At 39.2% G+C, this 20,691-nt stretch overlaps 1 protein-coding gene across 1 annotated transcript in view; it reads left to right on the top strand.

The window, feature by feature from the left end:
• Chchd2 (Coiled-coil-helix-coiled-coil-helix domain containing 2) overlaps positions 1 to 13,438 on the top strand; it is a 39,197-nt gene extending 25,759 nt beyond the window's left edge. Inside the window, exons 3-4 of the mRNA XM_067152940.2 lie at positions 10,253 to 10,499; positions 13,225 to 13,438. Of these exons, the coding sequence (XP_067009041.1) occupies positions 10,253 to 10,499; positions 13,225 to 13,235 (258 nt within the window). The 3' untranslated portion in view covers positions 13,236 to 13,438. The remainder of the gene's footprint in view (positions 1 to 10,252; positions 10,500 to 13,224) is intronic.
• The last annotated feature ends 7,253 nt before the right edge of the window (positions 13,439 to 20,691 follow it).

Here is a 20,691-nt window from a genome sequence, read left to right as displayed (position 1 = left end):
CCGACATTCCAATAAAAGATCTGTAACTAAGTTTTGTAGCTCATCGAAGTAATTTGGCAGTAAAGCAATATCATCTGCAAATTTCAAGTTCTTAAGTCTTCTCCCATTAATTCTAATTCCCTTTTCTTCCCAGCACAGCTTTGACATGGCCATTTCCAGGTCAGCTGGGAACAGTTGCAGAGAGGTGGGATCACGTTGTTTGACACCCTCCTTAATGGGGAAATTCTTGAGTTGATACACCGATATTTACATAGACTGAGTAAGTCTCGTACCGAGTAGTTTGATGTAAGCTGCTACATTCCTTGCTCACTTAAAGTTTGCATGGCTGACGGGAGTCAAATGCCTTTTCAAAATCAGCAAAGGCAATACAGAGAGGCAGCTGGTATACACATGCTCTGCTAATCACTTCTCTAATAGTCAAGGTGGTCTATTGTTCAGAAGTTGCTGCAGAATAATACTTGTTCAATAGGCTGGGCTGAATCCAGTGTGAAATTAATTTGATTTGAGATCTTTGTAAAAAGTTTGTGGCCGGGGTGAGTGGTTCAGACGGTTAAGGCGCTGGCGTTCTGGCTCCACCTTGGCTGGTTCGATCCTGGTTCAGTCCGGTGGTATTTGAAGGTGCTCAAATTCGTCAGCCTCGTGTCGGTAGATTTACTGGCACGTAAAAGAACTCCTGCGGGACTAAATTCCGGCATCTTGGCGTCTCCGAAAACCGTAAGAGTAGTTAGTGGGACGTAAAGCAAATAACATTAATTAAAAAGTTTGTGTAAAATAGAGAGCAATCTGATAGGATGATAGTTTTTAATACGTATCAGTATTATCTCTGCTTTGTTCTACAATGGTGGGATTGAAGCAGAGTGCATACAGTAAGTGAATACTTTTGCTGAGTGTATTATTGTTTCCTCTCCTGTAAGTTTCAGGATGGCAACACAAAGATCATAATCACCCGGTGCAGTTCCCTTCTTCATTCTATCCAAAGCATACTTTACTTCCGATGGGAGTATATCTGGAACATTATGTACATCATTTAATGAAGGACCCGTCAAAACCTCTTTTGGTTTGCTATAGAAATTGCTATGAAATTCTTTTATGAATGGGGCCGATGACCTCGATGTTAGGCCCCTTTAAACAACAAGCATCATCATCATCATCATCTTTTATGAATTTCAAAACCTCGTCCTTTTCAGTGATTACACTCATTAATTCCATCAAGTGCTATTACTGTATTTGCATTTTACCAATTACGAGTTTACGTTTGGCTGTCTTTAAACTAGTCTTGTTCTATTAGCTTGTTCTTAAAGTATCTTTCCTGAATCTCGTCGATCAGTTTGAATTTTCATTTCTCTCCTCTGCTGTAGCAAGGAGTTTTATCACCGAGTTTCTTCGGTTGTTCGTTTTTCTTATGAAGGCCACCTATTTCTTTAGTATTTGGACAGTAATTTCTGCTAGATCCCCATCCTTAGTTACATGATACTTGCTTTGAAGAACTTCTTGGTTTTTCTCTTACTATTACTTCACTAAATATAGGCTAATGCATTTGGTCTAAGATGTTAACAGTCTAGATTATTTATTTCCAGAAGTCTATACAGAGTTTTCTTCAATTAATAGACCCTATGATATCTGGAATATAAGCCTACTTATAATATTCTATTGTGCAAGAGCCTGCATGGGCGCATATGGCAAATCCAACCCCCCCAGTCACGGATAACCACCAACCAGGGAGTAAACCACCTATCTCTCCCTGCCAAGGATCTCTGGCACCTGAGGAGAACGCGCTATCACCTCATAACTGCTGAATAAGCTAAGAGCGCCCACGTACACACCATATCCTACTCCGCCAGCTACGGTTAACCGCCATCTGTGAGTATGCCCCTGTCTGTTTGTGCCTGAGTAATTGTGCATACAGCTTTCACCGATATACACACATTTCTGACTACAGCTAAGTACTGCTTACATTACTAGGGTTATTCCATTCATTCTTACAGCTACGTACTATCACTACTCCTTTCCTGTAACTTTCGTATACACATCTTTCTAACTACAGCTAATTACTTGCTTATGTTACTAGGATTATTCCATTAATTTTTCATCCATCTTATAATTTTACGGTCATTTTCTTTCTGACTTAATACTAATAATTATTACTTAAAAAAGTTCTTCTAATTACTATAGATTCTTTACATACTTTCAGGAAATGAAATTCTTCTCTCATTTCCCCACACAACACACATCTTACATTGTCCCTGTCCCTTGTCCATCCCTTGTTTTTGTGGATTCCCATCATCCTCCATATCAGCCCTCTTCTTTCTCTTCTGTTTACGTTACATATCCTTATTTTAGTTTCCTGATATATCTTATTAAATACCGAGATGGTCGGCTTGCTCCTGCACTCAGACTCCAACAACTGTCCTTGAATATCCTTGACCCTTTGTACGATTCTCTTCCATAATGTAACCTCTTCCCTAACCATGTCTATCTCCCAATAATTACCAAATCCTAATCTCTCTAAGATACTGTTAATCTTACCTAACTAATAATCTTCAGACAAATTGTCCCTTTGGTGTTGATGTGCCCTCTGCAGGAGCAGACTCCCTCCCCCCTCTCTCGTCTTTTGACCTTTAACCAATAACTTATAATTCTCTTTAAAATGTCCACTTGAATATTTTCATCACATGTTAGTCTTAACTCCACAATTTGCTGTACAGTATGGCAGTCCCATTACAATTTTACTAAACTTACTGTTTGGTTCAGCATTTCACTTGCCTCTTCTACACCCCATATCTCATTACCATATAACATTCTACGCTTTACTACAGCTTGAAAAACCAATTTTTGGATCTTATAGTCTATATTAGGAAACTTATTTTCTAAAATCTTTATTACTGAAAGTGCGACAAGGCCTTTCCATTTTGCTTGTCTTATTTGGTGAGTCCATTTCCCATTGCTACTTACATATATTCTTAAATACTCTAGTTTTTAGCAATCTACATATCGTCGTGCCGGGACGAAACTTCCTATGTGAAATATTTTAGCTTAGAACTTTGGCCGGTAATGTTCTGTCATCTAAGGTGCAATATTGTGTGACAGTTGTCAAGGCATTCTCGCGCTTCATAATGTTTGTGCTGTGGGTCAGTATATATCCAAAAATATTAACACATAGGAGGTTTCGTCCTGGCAATGACGATATGCTAGGACAACATGTATCTTCCCCTTCCTTAGCTTATTTAGTGCTTCCTTTTGTGTCACAAGTCTTATGGAGTATCCTACCATTACGACATACATTGGCTGAATTGAAGGAGTGGGTGCCTGCATGAATTGGTAAATGGATGGTTTCATGATTAAATTGTGGTCATGCACAAACTGACGAATAATACTCTTCTCACGTTACATTAGAAATCCTCATCATTTCTGAGAAGTTCATGCTTTCAAAGGTTTTTTCATTGCAAGTGATCAATATCATTATGGATCCATATTGAAGATACTATACTTGTAGGATGCTAATTAATTTATTATTTAACCACCTATTCAATACATTATAGTTATTATACAATTAGGAATTGATCATTGTTGCCTTAAAATGTGAGACATGTTTTGCCTTTCTTAGAAGGTATCTTCAGTCTCTGTACCTCCTCAAGGTTAAATCAAGCACCTGATTTATAATTAAAATATAATTACTTAGATTTAATATAAACATACTTAAAATAGGAGCAGTCTAAAGGAAAAAGAATAACAATATTCGGTATTAATGTGAATAGAAACAATGTCAGCTGTTGGCTGTAGATTACAGTTATGCCAAAGGTACATAGTACAGTGCTTAGTAGCAGTGATCTGTTTAGAAAATTTAAATATTACATTATTTGGAATGTTAGGAAAAACATACCAGCAATTTGAGAGAATGTTAATTGAGACCTTATTCGGAAGTAAAAGTCGTAGTAATTGAAGAACTACCTGGTTGAAATCTTAGGTTTGAGAATTTTGGTTTGCAATAAGTAATTGATGATTTAACATTGGTGTAAAAGGAAAACTTGTTTGGAGTATCTTAAATTGTTCGCAAGCTTAAAATGGGCGTAGTTGAAAAGAAAGGTCGAATAAACACTATTGGTGCATTGTGAATAGCAACAATAACAGCCATTAGTTGATAATAGTTGTGTCAAGGGTACATGGTATAGGGTTTATTAGCAGTTGTCTAATTTGAGTTTTTAAATATTACACTTTGCAGAATGTTAGGAGAACACTCAAGCGATAAGAGAATGGTTAAATTAGACCTTATTCGGAGATATTGTCGTAAAATTGAAAAAATGAAAGAAACAGGTTGAAATCCTCGGCTTGTGATATTAACCTCGTAAAAATAATTGATGATTTAACATTAGGGCTTAGTCCATAGTGAAGGGATCAAATGTTAAAAGTAAATTAACAACTTGATTGGAGTAACTTGGCTCAAAAATCCTTATTAATCTTATCAGTGAAGTGACATTGTAAGCAGCACAGCGTGGTGGTGTTGGTGCGTGCTGGATGCTAGCATGTTGATCAAAGGGGATTCTACTTTGTGATGGATGGTGTAGATGCCAAGCATGTGTAGATTGTCTGTAATTGAGAATATTTATTATCAGACTTAATATTCAAAAGAAATGAGCTAAGCAGTAAAGATGAGTAAATATTAACCCTTTGAGAGTCAGGTTTCTTAGCCCACTGCACACCTCAAAATTTAGGTTTTTGCACATGTTTGTAAAAACAACCCTCAATAGGCATTATATTTTAATGAAACAAATGAATTTAACACAGTATGTTAAGAAGACATCAAACAGCTAGTTTAAGCGCAAAAATTGTGAAGCATCATTTTTAGTTATGTTTTTTGGTATGATAATCCTCAAAACAAGGTACAGGGCAAAGAGTTTTGTTGCACTCCTTACAACGGTAGATAGTCCTTGTGTTCCTTTTCTCCCTTCTTGATGTGTGAGCACACACATGGCACACTCTTGAAGGTGGTCTTCTTCATGGTTCGCTTGGGGGACAAGGCGCTTAATTTACCTTTGTTTGCTTTGGACTGTAAGACCTCCTCCTCACTTTTATTTAAGTCTTCACCACTTGAATTATTTCCAGATATACCTCCTACATTGTCTTCATCACTGTCTTTGAATACTGAACACTTTCATCCTTCATAAGAATTTCACGAACTGTATCGTCGCTTGCAAGCAAGTCAGCTCGACTTGGCATAGCCGTTTTCAACTGTTTGCAATTGACTCTCTAAAGCTGAAGACATCCGCTTAAAAACATTTCATTTCCAGTGCTCCCCATGGTGATAACAATAACCTAACGACTTCAGAAAATGGCCAACAGATGAATTATTTCAAGATATACCTCCTACATCGTCTTCATCACTGTCTTCAAATACTGAACAATCACTTTCAACATTCATAAGAATTTATTTACCTTTATTTACCTTCGTTTGCTTCGGACGCGGTGGCTGTAAGACCTAGTCCTCACTTTCATTTTTAAGTCTTCACCACTTGAATTATTTCCAGATATACCTCCTACATCGTCTTCATCCTAACCAAACCCCAAGGCACTTAACACCTTTGAAAGGGCTTTGGCCTGCTTAGCGACGGCTGCTCAGCCTGAAGGCCTGCAGATTACGAGGGGCCATGTGGTCAGCACGACGCAGCATCTCGGCCGTTATTCTGGGCTTACGAGACCGGGGCCGCCATCTCACCGTCAGATAGCTCCTCAGTTGTAATCACGTAGGCTGAGTGGACCTTGAACCAGCCCTCAGGTCGAGAGAAAAATCCTTGACCTGGCCGGGAATCAAACCCGGGGCCTCTGGACAAGAGGCAGGCACGCTACCCCCTACACCACGGGGCCGGCACATCGTCTCATCACTGTCTTCAAATACTGAACAATCACTTTCATCATTCAGAAGAATTTCACGAACTGTATCGTCGCTTGTAAGCAAGTCAGCTCGACTTCGCGCAGCCATTTTCAACTGTTTGCAGTTCACTCGCTAAAGCTGAAGACATCTGCTTACATTTCATTTCCAGCGTTCCCCATGGTGATAACAATAACCTAACGACTTCAGCTATCCGTTTTTCAATCGATGTCCAAAGACATACAGTTACGAAGATATTTCACTTCAAATTCCCATACGCAATATATTGCTCCGTAACTACAGCAGCACTTACCGCTACACGCAATATATTGCGCTGTGACCTTCAAGGGGTTAATATAACTTACTTCTTAGGCTGCTGAGATGTTACTTATTCGTGTTGAGTGTTGTCGGACTAATGAAGGATGATCGGCTTCTACTTCTCACATTGTATCCGTGAGGTCATAGTGGAGAGGGAAGCACTTGGGAAGGAGGAGATATGGGCTGCTTGTCCGCATGCAGAGGAGAGTTGATGGAAAAGAGGGGAGGGGCGTGACTGTCTTTGTTGGGAGTGATGGCTGACATGGTATTAAAGATTTGAAAAAGTATTTTGTCTTGAAAATTAAGGATGAGTAGATGTTAGTATCAATTATCCTTTAGGCTGCTAAGATGTTATTTATTCGTGTTGAGGGTTGTCATACTAATGAAGTTCTCTCGGTTCCTACTTCTCATATTGTATCCATGAGGTTGTAGTGGAGGGGAAAGCGTTTGGGAGGGAGAAGCCACAGGCCTGCTGTCTACGTGCAGAGGAAAGTTGATGGGAACGGGAGAGGTAGAGGGAAGGGGCATGCCTCTCAACTTGTTGGGAGAGCTAGCTGATGTGGTATTAAAGATTCTTAAAAAGTTAGTCTTGGAAATTCATTTTTTGGAGTAGAATAGGAATTTGATCATAAAGGGTTTTTTTATATCTATTAAGTAATTTAAGTTTTTCTTTATTCAAGTGTTGGTCCAAGAAGATGTATAGGTTTTCAAATTCGGCCATTAGTCTGCTTTTTTCGATTCTTTTTAAGATTTTAAAATCCTGTTTGTCCCTTATGTGGATACTCATTGCAGAAAATTTATTATGTTTTTGAGCGTTGAAATGTTCTAAATATCTAGTTTAGAAGCTACGTCCAGTTTGACCGATAAACAAAAAATTACATTGTGAACAATTAAGTCTATAAATTCTTGAGCCTGTGTAGCGGTTAATATTTACGTTGAGTGTTTTATTACAAAATATGTTTTCATATGTGTTCCGCGTTTTGAAAGCAATATTGACTTCATGTCTCACATTTTAAGGTAATAATGATCAATTCCTAATTGTATAATAACTATAATATATTGAATAGATGGTTAAATAATAAATTTATTAGCATTCTACAAGGTTTTTTCAGTAAAATTGAACTGCCAGTGATTTCCCAAGACATTTGATTGAGCTCAATTTTGTTCGCTGGGCTGAGTGGTTCAGACGGTTAAGGCGCTGGCCTTCTGACCCCAACTTGTCAGCCTCGTGTTGGTAGATTTACTGGCATGTAAAAGAACTCCTGCGGGACTAAATTCCGGCACCTCAGCGTCTCCGAAAACCGTAAAAGAGTAGTTAGTGAGACATAAAACAAATAATATTAAAAATATTATCAATTTTGTTGAAGACCATATTTCTTGAAGAAACACACATTTACATGGTTAACAAGTGAAAAGTAGAAGTAGAGATTCCCCTCAAATATATTGGAATAAGGTAAACACATTCAACACCTAACTAACATGTTATGAAAAGAATGCAGTAATTTAAACAATCACGAGAATGAACCAAGAAGATATTCAATATAATTCTGAAGATTATTGTACTCGCCAATTCAGTCTCTGGAAGGATTAGTTAGGAACTCAATTTCGTCCATAGTATTGTAATCACTGCCTGAGTCGTTCACATTTATTATGATGTGTTCGGTTGCATCCTCTACTAGTTGTTCTTTGCCCTATATTCTTTCTTTCCTCTGTATAAATTTGTTTTACACACATTTCTCAATGTTGAGGAGTCAATAGTTTGATATGGATTTTTTTAGGTTATGGAGGTCCGAACAGGTGAGATTTTATTTTGTGTGGGTTTTTTTAAAGCATAGAGGCATTTACCCTTTTAGTGCTAGATAAAAATATAAAGGTGAGGTCTAAAAGTACCAGGCTGTTTTGATAGAAAATGTGGACTTTTAGGAAAAGCAAAAAAGCTCCATAACTTAGCTCTTCAAGTGATGAATAACACCATCTTTCTATAAGACATCATTTCAGTTTTGTTACAGACATTCTAACAACTTCATTTCCTAAGTGAATATCATTCTTCTGTCTAAAAAGTTAGTATTTTGTGAGTCGCCCATTCAACCAACATCAAGACAGTGGCCGACACCACACTTCGAACACTTTGGAACTATTGTTGATCTGTAACTAGTGGAGACCTGTCCTTTGTATGTAGTTTTTTGTATTTGCTGTCTATACCATAGTAAAACGTTTACCAATGGCCTGTGTTCTGTCACTTTCCTACGAAGATCTCCTGAAGTCAGAATTTGTCTTCAGGCACTATGCATAAGTACATGTCCTTTATTTCCAAATGTATATCTTAGATTTTCCGTGTTGTCTCCTGTTCGCGAGAAAAAAATAGTTTCCATGACTTATGACTCTGTCTTCGTATATGATGCAGTATTACTTGAAGAGTTGGTCATTGCGGATTATTTTGTGATCACAAAACAGGTGTGTCCAAGAGGCTTGGCTGTGCGGTTTGAGGTGCGCAGCAGTGTGTTTGCATTCAGGAGATTGTAGGTTCAAACTGCACTGTCGGCAGCCACGGTGGTTTTCTGTGGTTTCCCATTTTACAAAAGGCAAATGCTGGGGCTGTACCTTAATTAAAGCCACGGTCGCTTCCTAGCACTTTGCTATCCCATCGTCCCCATAAGACCTATCTGTGTCGGTGCGATGTAAAACCAATTGTAAAAAAAATATATTTACCTGGACCACTCGTGAAATATCTCTTTACCAGACAAATTAGAGCATCGCTAGTTAAGGTCTGCGCTGATTCACTCGCTGAACTAACGTAGTGCGGTAGGCAGTCTTATTTCCTACTGGGTGGTAACAGGAAGTTGCACAGTATTTGGAATGTCAGGTTTCACAATAGGAAGACTGCTACTAGTTATTTCCAAACTCATCCGGAACAGTGCTATAAATCGGTGAGAAAGTGGATGCATCAAATATGCAAACTTTTTTTTCATTTTGAACAAAAAAATTGAGGTGGATAGATTGTGCAGTGTTGTTGCAAAAAAGTATATTATTAAGTAATATTTAACAGATAACCAGAAACAAGTGATGAAGCAATTGAAATAGATTATTCCTTGAATATTGAATTTTCACGACCACATTGTAATCAAAATAGACTGTCAACTTATTAGGGCGTGTTACGTACATGTAGTACGTGCAGAAGAGATATTACGTACAAAACAAAAATGGCCAACTGGACACCAGTAGGATCGAAATCCACAATTTCCCAATTTCGCATCGGGTGCTCTACCATTTGAGCCAAGAATAATGGCCGAGAGGAATCGTTGTGCTGACCACAAGACACCTCGCAATCTGCAGGCCTTCGGGATGAGCAGCGGTCGCTTGGTAGGCCAAGGCCTTTCAAGGGCTGTAGTGCCGTGGGGTTTGGTTTGATTTTTTGCTCTACCATTTGAACTTTGGTGGCCTGGGTCATCTTTGTTCTGTTGGAAAGGCTGTCACTATTGCCATCACACTGTAGAGTGCATGCAAGTTGCTCGTACTTACCATCTCTTCAACACGTACTACATGCAACATGATCTAATAGGTTGAAAGTCTGTTTGATTATTCCTTGTTTGCTTAAAAAGTGCACTACTCTTCTTTTCTTCTTCAGGAACAGTAGGCTGAAATGACATTTCAAGGTGCAACGTGTTACAGCAGCTTGACACATTGTTTTGAGTTTGCTATTATACCTTTTATATTCTTTTACCTTGGACTGAGCAGTCTCTGATTGACATAGTGCTTGTGCAGAATTCCAAATAGGTTAAGCAGCTTTACCCAGGCACACTTGGGTAGTTTGTGCTTTACCTGGATTGAGCTAGGAATGAAATTCCTTTATCTGAAGTTGTCGAACAATATCTGCTTTATCCAGGCAAAGTATGGATTATCCAGTCTCCTTGTTTTACCTGTAACATAATGTGTATTTATTTACACTGTATTTTGCTTTCTTTGCAGCAAATGTATCTGTATTTCCATACAGAATGATAGATTTTAAAATACAAATCATTTGGTGATAAAAGCTGGCTCATATTTATTTTAATATGAATGCTTTATTTCCAGGGTCACACAGTAGGTCATGCGATAACTGGAATGTTCAGTGGTGGATCATCTCAGCAGCCTGAACAAGCTAATGGAGCATACCCAGCACAGCAGCAGCAGCAACAGGGTTATGGATCATACCCAGCAGAGCCTACAGGGCCTTGTGCCTGGGAAATCAAACAGTTCCTTCAATGCGCTCAAGGACAGAGTGATCTTACGCTATGCGAGGGCTTCAACGAGGCTTTACGTCAGTGCAAGATAAATAATAGTAAGGATATGCTTCTATCACACTCCTAAAAGGCTTGCTTACAGCTTTGTAATTTGATAACCATTCATATCACTCAGGTTTGAAAGTGATAATGACAAGAAAATATGTTTTTAGAAATGTAAGTACTTTGATTAGTTTTCATATATACCTTTAAAGGAAACTGTAAGATTACAAAGATGAAAATGAAATTATAACATCTTAGGTGAGGAAAAATGTATGAATGAATATGAATATCGTATTTACTCACAAATAGGACCCCATTGCATATATGACACCTCCCTCATTTTTTAAAGGTAAAAAGTATTGTTTTTACTCTCTTATTAGACCCTTATAAACAAAATATATTAGGCCTACTGTGCAGGCCTGTTAACAAGTAACTTTACTGAAACTAGTTTCTTTAATAGATTTAGACAAGTCAGTACAGGATCAAATCCAATACCTATTGTGGTTAAGTTACTCAACGGTAACTTTTACTGGACATTGTGTCCGGCTCCATGGCTAAATGGTTAGCGTGCTGGCCTTTGGTCACAGGGGTCCCAGGTTTGATTCCCGGCAGGGTCGGGAATTTTAACCTTAATTGGTTAATTTCGCTGGCACGGGGGCTGGGTGTATGTGTCTTCTTCATCATCATTTCATCCTCATCACGACGCGCAGGTCACCTACGGGTGTCATATCAAAAGACCTGCATATGGCGAGCCGAACATGTCCTCGGACACTCCCGGCACTAAAAGCCATACGCCATTTCATTTCACTGGACATTGTTTGAAAGGAAAAACTGAGCAGCAGGGCTAATTTATGCATCTCAACCCACTTAATGCACATTGTGTATGTTATTCCAATCCTCCGTAAGGTTGTAGTAGTAGTATTATGTAGCTAGCCTCTTGATGACCTGTCTCCATTAGTCTTTGTACTTTGCACAAATGTTTGCACTTCGGCGTCTCCGAAAACTGTCAAAATAGTTAGTGGGATGTGAATCCAATAACATATTGTGCAGTCCGGTTCTATGCATTGTTTCACATCATAGATAAGGAATTTCCCTCTGAAGGGGGAGGGAGCCAGCACATGCAGTCAAGGTCATGACGTAAGTCGTTTAAGAAAGAAGTTTATTCACATTGTACTGAACAAGATGGCTAGGCGACTTGGATCACATAGCTGTGAGCTTGCATCCGGGAGATAGTGGGTTTGAACCCCACTGTCGGCAGCCCTGAAGATGGTTTTCTGTGGTTTCCCATTTTCACACCAGACAAATGCTGGGGCTGTACCTTAATGAAGGCCACAGTTGCTTCCTTCCTATTCCTAGGCCTTACCTATCCCATCGTTGCCATAAGACCTATCTGTTTGTGGGACGTAAAGCAAATAGAAAGTAATTAAGACCATGGCTGTTTTCCTCCCATTCCTTGCCCTTTCCTGTCCCATTGTGACTATTACACCTACTTGTGCTAGTGCAATATAATAACTCCACATTGTATATTAATATGCGCAGTATTTGTTTTGATTTGAATGAAATTGAAAAATTAGAATAAGGATAAATATCATTAACCCTTTCAAGGTCAGGTTTTCTAAACGCTCACATACCCCACAATTTAGGTTTTTACAGGCACATAAATAAATCTCTCTATAAATAGCAAAACACACTCATTGGACATTATATTCACAAAAATAGATAAAATAGAGATGAATGAAATGAAAAACAACATCACACAATTAGCCTGCTTAAAAGTTTTTTTGTGTGATATTCCTCAAAGCAAGGGGCTGGGTACTAACTAATATTCTTCTAAGCTATGTTTGTTTACATGACCCATTAATACATATTGCTAAAACTAAATACATTTCTTCGACAGTAATATCAGTCCATTTTGACGCTCGGGATGTGGAATAAATGACCTAATTTTTCTCTACGTATTGCGAGTGATACAAGTTCGTTTCTATGACTAATTTTTTCACTAAGGTATGCGGAAAAAATTTGAAAATGTCTAGTTCTGGAGAGTTTTCAGCCAAATATTGGTCCTGGATTCCAGCAAGATCAGGCTTATAGCCAAAATCAGTAGGTAAAAATTTATTATTACCCGTTTCTTTTTCCCAGACCCAATGATCATTTGATACATTTCGTTTCTGCCTCTTCGAGGAAGCTTGTTATAATTCTTCATCATTGTCACTTACACCTTCAACGTCAACAGTTGAAACTTCGGGTACAATATCGTCAACACATTCTAAATAATTTTAACACAAATCTGAACCCTCACTTTAATCATTCATTAATATTTCAAATACTTTTTCATCACCTTTCAAAACTTCTGCATGCTTGCGAGCAGCCATGTTTATCAGATCGCATTGACTAGCAAGTGTGGTAGACATTCACATGAAAAATTTAAGTTAACAGTGCTCCCAAAGAGAATACAAATTAGCGCAAGCTTCCGTAAGGTTGCCGATAGATGGCAGATACGACAAATTCTTCAATCATTGCTGAATGTCAAAGAGAGGCGAAGATATGATGCTCGAAAGTTCGACGCGCAATATATTGCGCCGTAACTGTTGGGGCACTTCCCGTGAGATGCAATATATTGCGCCGTGACCCGGAAAGGGTTAATGAAAATATATATTTATTTTTAGGAGAATTACTGAAACTGTGTATTCTCATAGAAAAGATTCAAAAATCCATTCCTTAATTAACAAAAATGTGTCCATAAATATTGTTTGTAATGTGGTCCCCTTTTTTCTCTTACAGATCTACCGTAATTGAAACTTAGATCTTCTAGTAATCATACAGCTGCCTTGTGCATCTTAAAATAGTAAGTCTTGATCAAGCGACCTAGTGAACTGGAAAGAACATAGTTCATGACTGGAGAATTGCCTTCATTAACCTTACACTGTTGGCATTATGTTGTATTTATGTACATACTGTCACTTGAAATCCAATAAATTTTAAAGTATTTAAACAAGTGTTTCATTCATATATTCTAGTTAATTTCCTGAAATGAATTGTTTTTGCATTTTAAGACCCATGGAAATGTGGTTTAATCTTTAAAGGACTAGCTGACGATGTATCGTCAATGTTCGCCCTTGCAAAAGACGGCTGATGATTTATTGCCAATGGTCGCATTAGCAAAAATGACTCCTCCTCAATCTTCTGCCCTTCACAGGGCATGGCGGCGTCCTGATTTTCTTCAAGTTCGATGGCCGGTCGCTATAAGCATTGCCTCGTGGAAAGGCTTCCCCACCAGAGGATGCAGCTGGTCCTCCCATCTGTTTTGATGTCTTCCTCGCGATCTCTTTCCATTAATCTTTCCTTTCATCACAAGCTTCTCCAAAGTGCCTGTTCTTCTGACGTGTTCGAAGTACCAGAGGTAAGCCTGGCCGATCTGCTCAAGAAACCTAGTTCTTCTAGCACAGATGCATTAGTTTGGTGTTCAGTCCAAGAAATTCTGACTGTGTCTGTAAGGGTACGTTTATGGTGCAGATTCGCTGCTTGGTGTTAGGCGATAGTGAAACAAACCAATGGATCTCAATCTGTTTTTTTTACCCTGGAGCCCGGCTTATCGCTAACGCTGCTGGCTGCTGCCCTCACCACATTGATGGTCTCAAACACGTTTGATTTTCGAGCCTGATACTTCGGCAGCTTAACTACGATGGCTGTGATTGGTTCTGTCAAAGTCTCCAGCTCTCCTACTCTTCGCACTCTATACAGGCGTTCTGTGATCTCTTGCTATCTGAACCACTGAGCTTGTCTTTGAACAAAAGGCGGTTTGGAACCAGCGGCATGCGGATAAGAACTTCAAATGGGATTTAAATGGAGTGACAAGATGACGAGCAGCCAGTGGACCTCGATCTCAGTTTTGAGGGAAAGTGGCCTGTTTTATCGTGTTTAAAAAGTGAAGTTTCTATTTGTTTTCAATTTTATTAACTACTCGTTTATTCTATTGACTGTGTTTATCTCTGTGCCTTATTCAACTTTATTACATTTCTTTCTAATTTTAGAGGAAAATTAGGCGTTGTGAATTAGTTCCACTAATTATTTTAAATTCATGATAATTTTTCTCATCCTAGTCAGTGGTTTAATTATAAATTTTAATCCATTTCATCTCATCTTGTACTATCAGGGGCCAGTGACGTAGATATTAGCCTGATTTAAACAAGCATCTTCACAACCATAGTCGAACTATACAATGAAGTGGCAAAAGAATGCGGAATGATTATGTCAGCTGTGTAATTTTAGTCTTGCTATTTAGCGGACCTCAGTCATTACAAACAGGTGATTTATATGAAGTACCTCATTTTTTATGGAAAAGTAAAGTTATTTTTTTGAACTGTAAATACATTTTTTTAGGAGACTTAATTAGGGTCAAAATGAGATACTCCATAAACCCCTTATTTTACGTTATTTGAAAGTACACTATTAAATTATGAAATGAAGCATTTGTAACCTCATTCTTCAATCAAATCGTGCATTCGAAAAGCACTAAAAATTCCAGGCGAGTCATTTTACACTTTTTATTACACATTCGCCACACCAGATTATTGTAAGATACACTCGCCAACAAAACTGACTCACTCGTTAAAAATATATCTGAATTTATTCTGCACTTCAAAAGCTACAGCTGGAGCTGTGTTGTTTCTCCTTGATGGGGTACCTCTTAGAAGTACGTCTTCATAGTCCAAGTGTATCTATAATCACAGAATACAGACAGACTTAACTCTAAGTTCCGCTGTTATGAATTTTTGACTAGAACTGAAAGCTGCCAGCAGCGTGTGCGCAGGACTGCTACAGGAGAAAAGCTCCATGGCGGACAGCCATGTGTCAACAGCAAAGCTGCAGCATAAACATATCTGAGACCTGTGCAGAGTCCATTTTTAAGGAATGTTTACTGTATGATGTGAAATGTTGTGGTAGAATATTGTATTCATATTCCATTTACCTACATAGCCTGTATGGTGTAGAAGAATATTGTGGAATGTTTTATTACTTAAGTAACTACTGGATTGTAAATTATTGTTCTGTGACATCTGTAACATTCTGGAAAAGTGGTGATGCAGACTTTTGGAACAGGGTGTGTTGGCCGGCTAGAGGCATGACCTCTCTTATTCTGGAAGATGGAAAGTTTGCGGTTAGTGTCTATGTTCTGGAACATAGTGAAAACGTCGCGACTGGATAAAGAGTTATGATTGGTGGATCTGGGTGGCGATAGGCAAGCTCCTGTGCTCTGATTGGTCACTTTATCACACCAAGGCTAGACTTCCCTTTTTAAGCGAACAAGGCAGGATTTTGTGGTCTTTCAGTTCTCTCGTCAGTACAGCAATAAGACGCACATCGGCAAAGCCTCCCTCCCGGGATGGGCTACCTTGATCTCAGTTCCACTTTAATTTGTATTTAATGTCTGCTTGTATTTTCACATAGGAGTTTACCCTACTCGCCCAGACTCGCCACTCAGTTTCTTCAGATGCCTTAGCTTTTCAGCTGGGCCTGCCTGTTTGCTTTCAAGGCATTCCCCTTTCCTTGTTTTGCTAAACATGTAATTTCTAGATTAATTTAATTTACCTCGGGGTTTGCCTCTAGTAACTCAGTGTCACTTGATGCACGCTAGTTTTTCCGTTGCCCAGCATCAGAAGTGTTTTTGGTGTGGGAGCAAGTTGAACTGGCCTCTGCGCCAAGTTTAAATATTTCTGATTTCCCCCTTTTTCCATGATGTTTCTCAGATGTCTTAGAAAGCATGTTAACTTCGATTTGAATGTTGTATTTGTATCTTGTGTTTCCTCTTACCCTCAAAATTGTATTGTAGAACTTGAATTATGCTAAGATATATTCAGTTAAACTCTTGGCCTAATAGGAAAGCTCTTGTCACCGAGCTCGATAGCTGCAGTCGCTTAAGTGCGGCCAGTATCCAGTATTCGGGAGATAGTGGGTTTGAACCCCACTGTCGGCAGCTCTGAAGATTGTTTTCCATGGTTTCCCATTTTCACACCAGTCAAATGCTGGGGCTGTCCTTCCCATTCCTAGGCCTATCCTATCATCACCATAAGACATATCTGTGTTGGTGCAACGTAAAGCGAATAGAGGGAAAAAAAAAAAAAGCTCTTGTCAACATCTAATCTTGTATTCATAAATTATGTAACTTGATTGTTTGGATAGATGAATTTTGTTCGAAACTTACCTTGTAATGTTCATTTTGGAAATATCTTAAATCAAAGATCACCGTTGATTTTTCTGCAAACCCGCAACCTTTGTATATCTATGGCCCTGGTAGGTTTGCCCAGACCCGTTCGTCGTCGCATTGCCCAACCAGATATTTATTTGTGCGTATTGGCGTAGTCCATCCAATGTTTATGGTGCGTTAAGGTATTTAAATGCTGTGTAATTTGATTTGTTTTCCTCTTTTCTAAACTGTGTATTGTGTAACCACTGGAAACCAGTTACAATATCCTAAACCCACATCTCAAAGCTTTCCCTTTTCCTATTCTCTGCCTGTTTGATTGTTCACGTCTCAGCTGCATAAATGGCAATGAGGAATACGAGAGGGTGAGCTAGTTGCAGATTTGTGTTCTTCAATCAATCGCTACCGATCTGCATTTAGGACAGTCCCCAGGTGGCAGATTCCCTATCCGTTGTTTTCCTAGCCTTTTCTTAAATGATTGCAAAGAAATGGGAAATTTATTGAATATCTCCCTTGGTAAGTTATTCCAATCCCTAACTCCCCTTCCTATTAACAAATATTTGCCCCAATTTGTCCTCTTGAATTCCAGCTTTATGTTCATCTTGTAATCTTCCCTACCTTTAAAGACACCACTGAGACTTATTCGTCTACTGATGTAATTCCACGCCATCTCTCCAGCTTGGAACATACCACTTAGTCGAGCAACTCGTCTCCTTTCTCCCAAGTCTTCCCAGCCCAAACTTTGCAACATGTTTGTAATGCAGCCCTTTTTTTTTCCTTTGGAAATCATCCAGAACAAATTGAGCTGCTTTTCTTAGGATTTTGTTCTAGTTCTTTAATCAAGTAAACCTGGTGAGGGTCCCATACTCTGGAACCATACTCTAGTTGGGGTCTTCTAGAGACTTACATGCCCTCTCCTTTACATCCTTACTACAACCCCTACATACCCTCATAACCATGTGCAGAGATCTGTATCCTTTAACACCTAGGTACTTACAATGCTCCCCAAAAGGAATTTTCACCCCATCAACGCAGTAATTAAAACTGAGAAGACTTTTCCAATTTGTGAAACTTACAACCTGACTTTTAACCTCGTTTATCATTATACCATTGCCTACTGTCTATCTCAGAACATTACCGAGGTCTTTTTGCAGTTGCTCGTAATCTTGTAACTTATTTATTAGTCTGTACAGAATAACATCTGTGAAAAGCCTTATCTCTGATTCCACTTTACACATCATTTTTATATGTGAGAAAACAAGGGTCCAATAATACTGCCTTGAGGAATTCCTCTCCTAATTATTACCTGGTCAGATAAAGCATTGCCTACTCTAATTTTCCGTGTTCTGTTTTCTAGAAATATGGCTACCCATTCAGTCATTTTTTTCTAGCCCAATTGTACTTATTTTTTTGGGTAGTCTCCCATGATCTACCCTATCAAATGCCTTAGATAGGTCAATCACGAAACAGTCCATTTGACCTGAATCCCCACGAACCTACTACACACTCGTAGCAGAAGGAGAGGTAATACTCCCACGTGACGCGTCCCAGGTGGCGGGTAGGGGGGGGGGGGTCATAACCAGCTTGCTGGCAGACCCGAGGGAAATGAAATACCTCTCGTGACCCAAACACACAACGCCCTGTGGTTGGGCGATGCAGACAAAGAATTCACTCGCGGTATCCCCTTCCTGTCGTAAGAGGCGACTAAAAGGGGCAACCAAGGGATGATCTAATTAGAACCATGAATCTGTTTGTGATTAGTACCGCCTAGCGGGGAACACCGTAGGTTGCTTTTACTTTTGCGTAGTACCACTATGTTGGGTACCAAATAGGTTTGTGATTAGTAGCAAACAAGAGTGTGAAGGCTTTTACAGTACCTGTGATTAGTAGCACTATATGTGCAACATCATGGGATGAGGGATCCCATGGTTTTGGTTTGCCTATGATTAGTACCCACTACATGAGTCCCTGTGGTTAGTACCCTTATGTGATGAACACCATAGGTTTGCGTTGTCTGTAAATGGTGCCGCAATGTGCGAAACACTATACGTCTGTATTACATGTGCGAATTTCATTACCTGTGAGGAGTACCATAATGTGCGGAATACTGCAAGTCCTATCTACTCTTGATTAGTACCGCAACATGACAAATTAATGGTTCTACTTTCCTAGCGATAAGTACCATTGTGATGGTTAGATGACTTGTATTTTGGACCCCTTTCGACTACAAACAAAATCGATTCAGTATCGTGCTATAGAAGTTGTCCCTTGGTCAGTAATACTATTGTTCTACGCCAGCTTCTGTGCATGTGAGGCACTGTGGGTCGGTTCCACTAATCGTTTTAAATTCATATCCATCTGTTCATTCTTCGTCTTCACGTTTTGAATTGTGGTCAGTGGATGTTTTTGGGCGTTTTGCAACATGTTTTTGAGCTTTTAATTTGTTACATTTCGTCTCATTTCTTACCATTAGGGGCCGATGACCTAGATGTTAGGTCCCTTTAAACAACAAGCATCATCATCATCATCATATGACCTGAATTCAGGATATCTGCTATATCTTGCTGGAATCCCACAAGTTGAGCTTCAATGGAATAACCTTTCTTAAACCCAAACTGCCTTCTATCAAACCAGTTATTAATGATGTAATTTTCTGCTTTATGTCTATCACTCTTTCCTTTATACACAGGGACTACTATAGCAACTCTCCATTCATTTGGTATACCTCCTTCATGCAAACAATAATCAAATAAGTTCTTCAGGTATGGTACTATATCCCAACCCATTGACTTTAGTATATCCTCCAAAACCTTAACAATTCCAGATGCTTTTCTAGTATCGGTTCCAGCTGCTTTTCTAGTTTCCAACTTTTGTATCTTACTGTAAATGTCATTGTTATAGGTAAATTTTAATACTTCTTTTGTATTACTCACATCCCCTATCTGGACATTATCCTTGTAACCAACAATCTTTACATATTGCTGACTGAATACTTCTGCCTTTTGAAGATCCTTGCATACACACTCCACCTGTTCATTAATGATTCCTGGAATGTCCTTCTTGGAACCTGTTTGTCTGAAAGTAATTCCTTGTAACAGTACGGTCCTTCCATATCCTACTCAGTTTTGTGGTGGCTGCCCTGGCCATGGCCGTTCTTTTCTTGATTTCATCGGAACACCCTCCTGCATTAGAAATCGTGGAGCCCAAGTATACACATTTCTAGAAGGACTAGCTGGCGATAATTCATTGGTGGATTAAACCTGAAACATGTTTTAAATAGTTTTTATTCAACATACCTATTTTTTGCTTTTTATGTGAAGAAGGCCCGTTTTTAATAGTTTGGAAAAATCACACAAAATCCAAATTACAATCTGTTATATAGTGTATATAAGAAAGGATGACTTTAGACACATATAACATAAATCCTTTAAAGATGTCGGATATACGAAGAGGCAGCCTTATTACTGGACATCACCCCCTGTGGGTGGGGGGCGCAGGTAAAGAATACACCCACGGTATCCCCTGCCTGCCGTAAGCGGCGACTAAGGGATAATTGAATTATAACTAGAAACTACTTGTTATTAATACCATCATGCGGGGAGAAACGGGTCACCTTCACTTGCGTGTAGTACCAGTATGTTAGGTACACAGGTTTGTGATCAGTAGCTGGTGGCTCACTATGGATTTACAGTACCCGTGATTAGTACCACTGTGCGGAACACCACGGGCTTAAGTTGCCTGTGTTTAGTACCATAGTGAGAAACGCCATGGGTCTGGGCGTTGCCTGTGATTAGTAGCACTATATGAGCAATATCGTGGGTCTGTGTTGCCCGTTATGCGAGGTACACCACGGGCAAGTATGAGTCCCCATGATCAGTAAACGTATGTGTGCAACACCATGGGTTTGCGTTGCCTACAAGTGGTGCCATTATGTGAGAAACACCATAGGTGTGCGTTACCTTTGCGACGTACAGTACTTGTGTAGTACCATAACGTTTGGAACACCGTGAGTTAACGCTACTCTCGATTAGTACCGCAACTTGAGA

Source organism: Anabrus simplex, chromosome 8 (assembly GCF_040414725.1).
Source record: "Anabrus simplex isolate iqAnaSimp1 chromosome 8, ASM4041472v1, whole genome shotgun sequence".
NCBI lineage: Eukaryota > Metazoa > Arthropoda > Insecta > Orthoptera > Tettigoniidae > Anabrus > Anabrus simplex.
The sequence above is the reverse complement of the archived record's forward strand: the minus strand, read 5'-3'. Positions and strand labels throughout refer to the sequence as shown.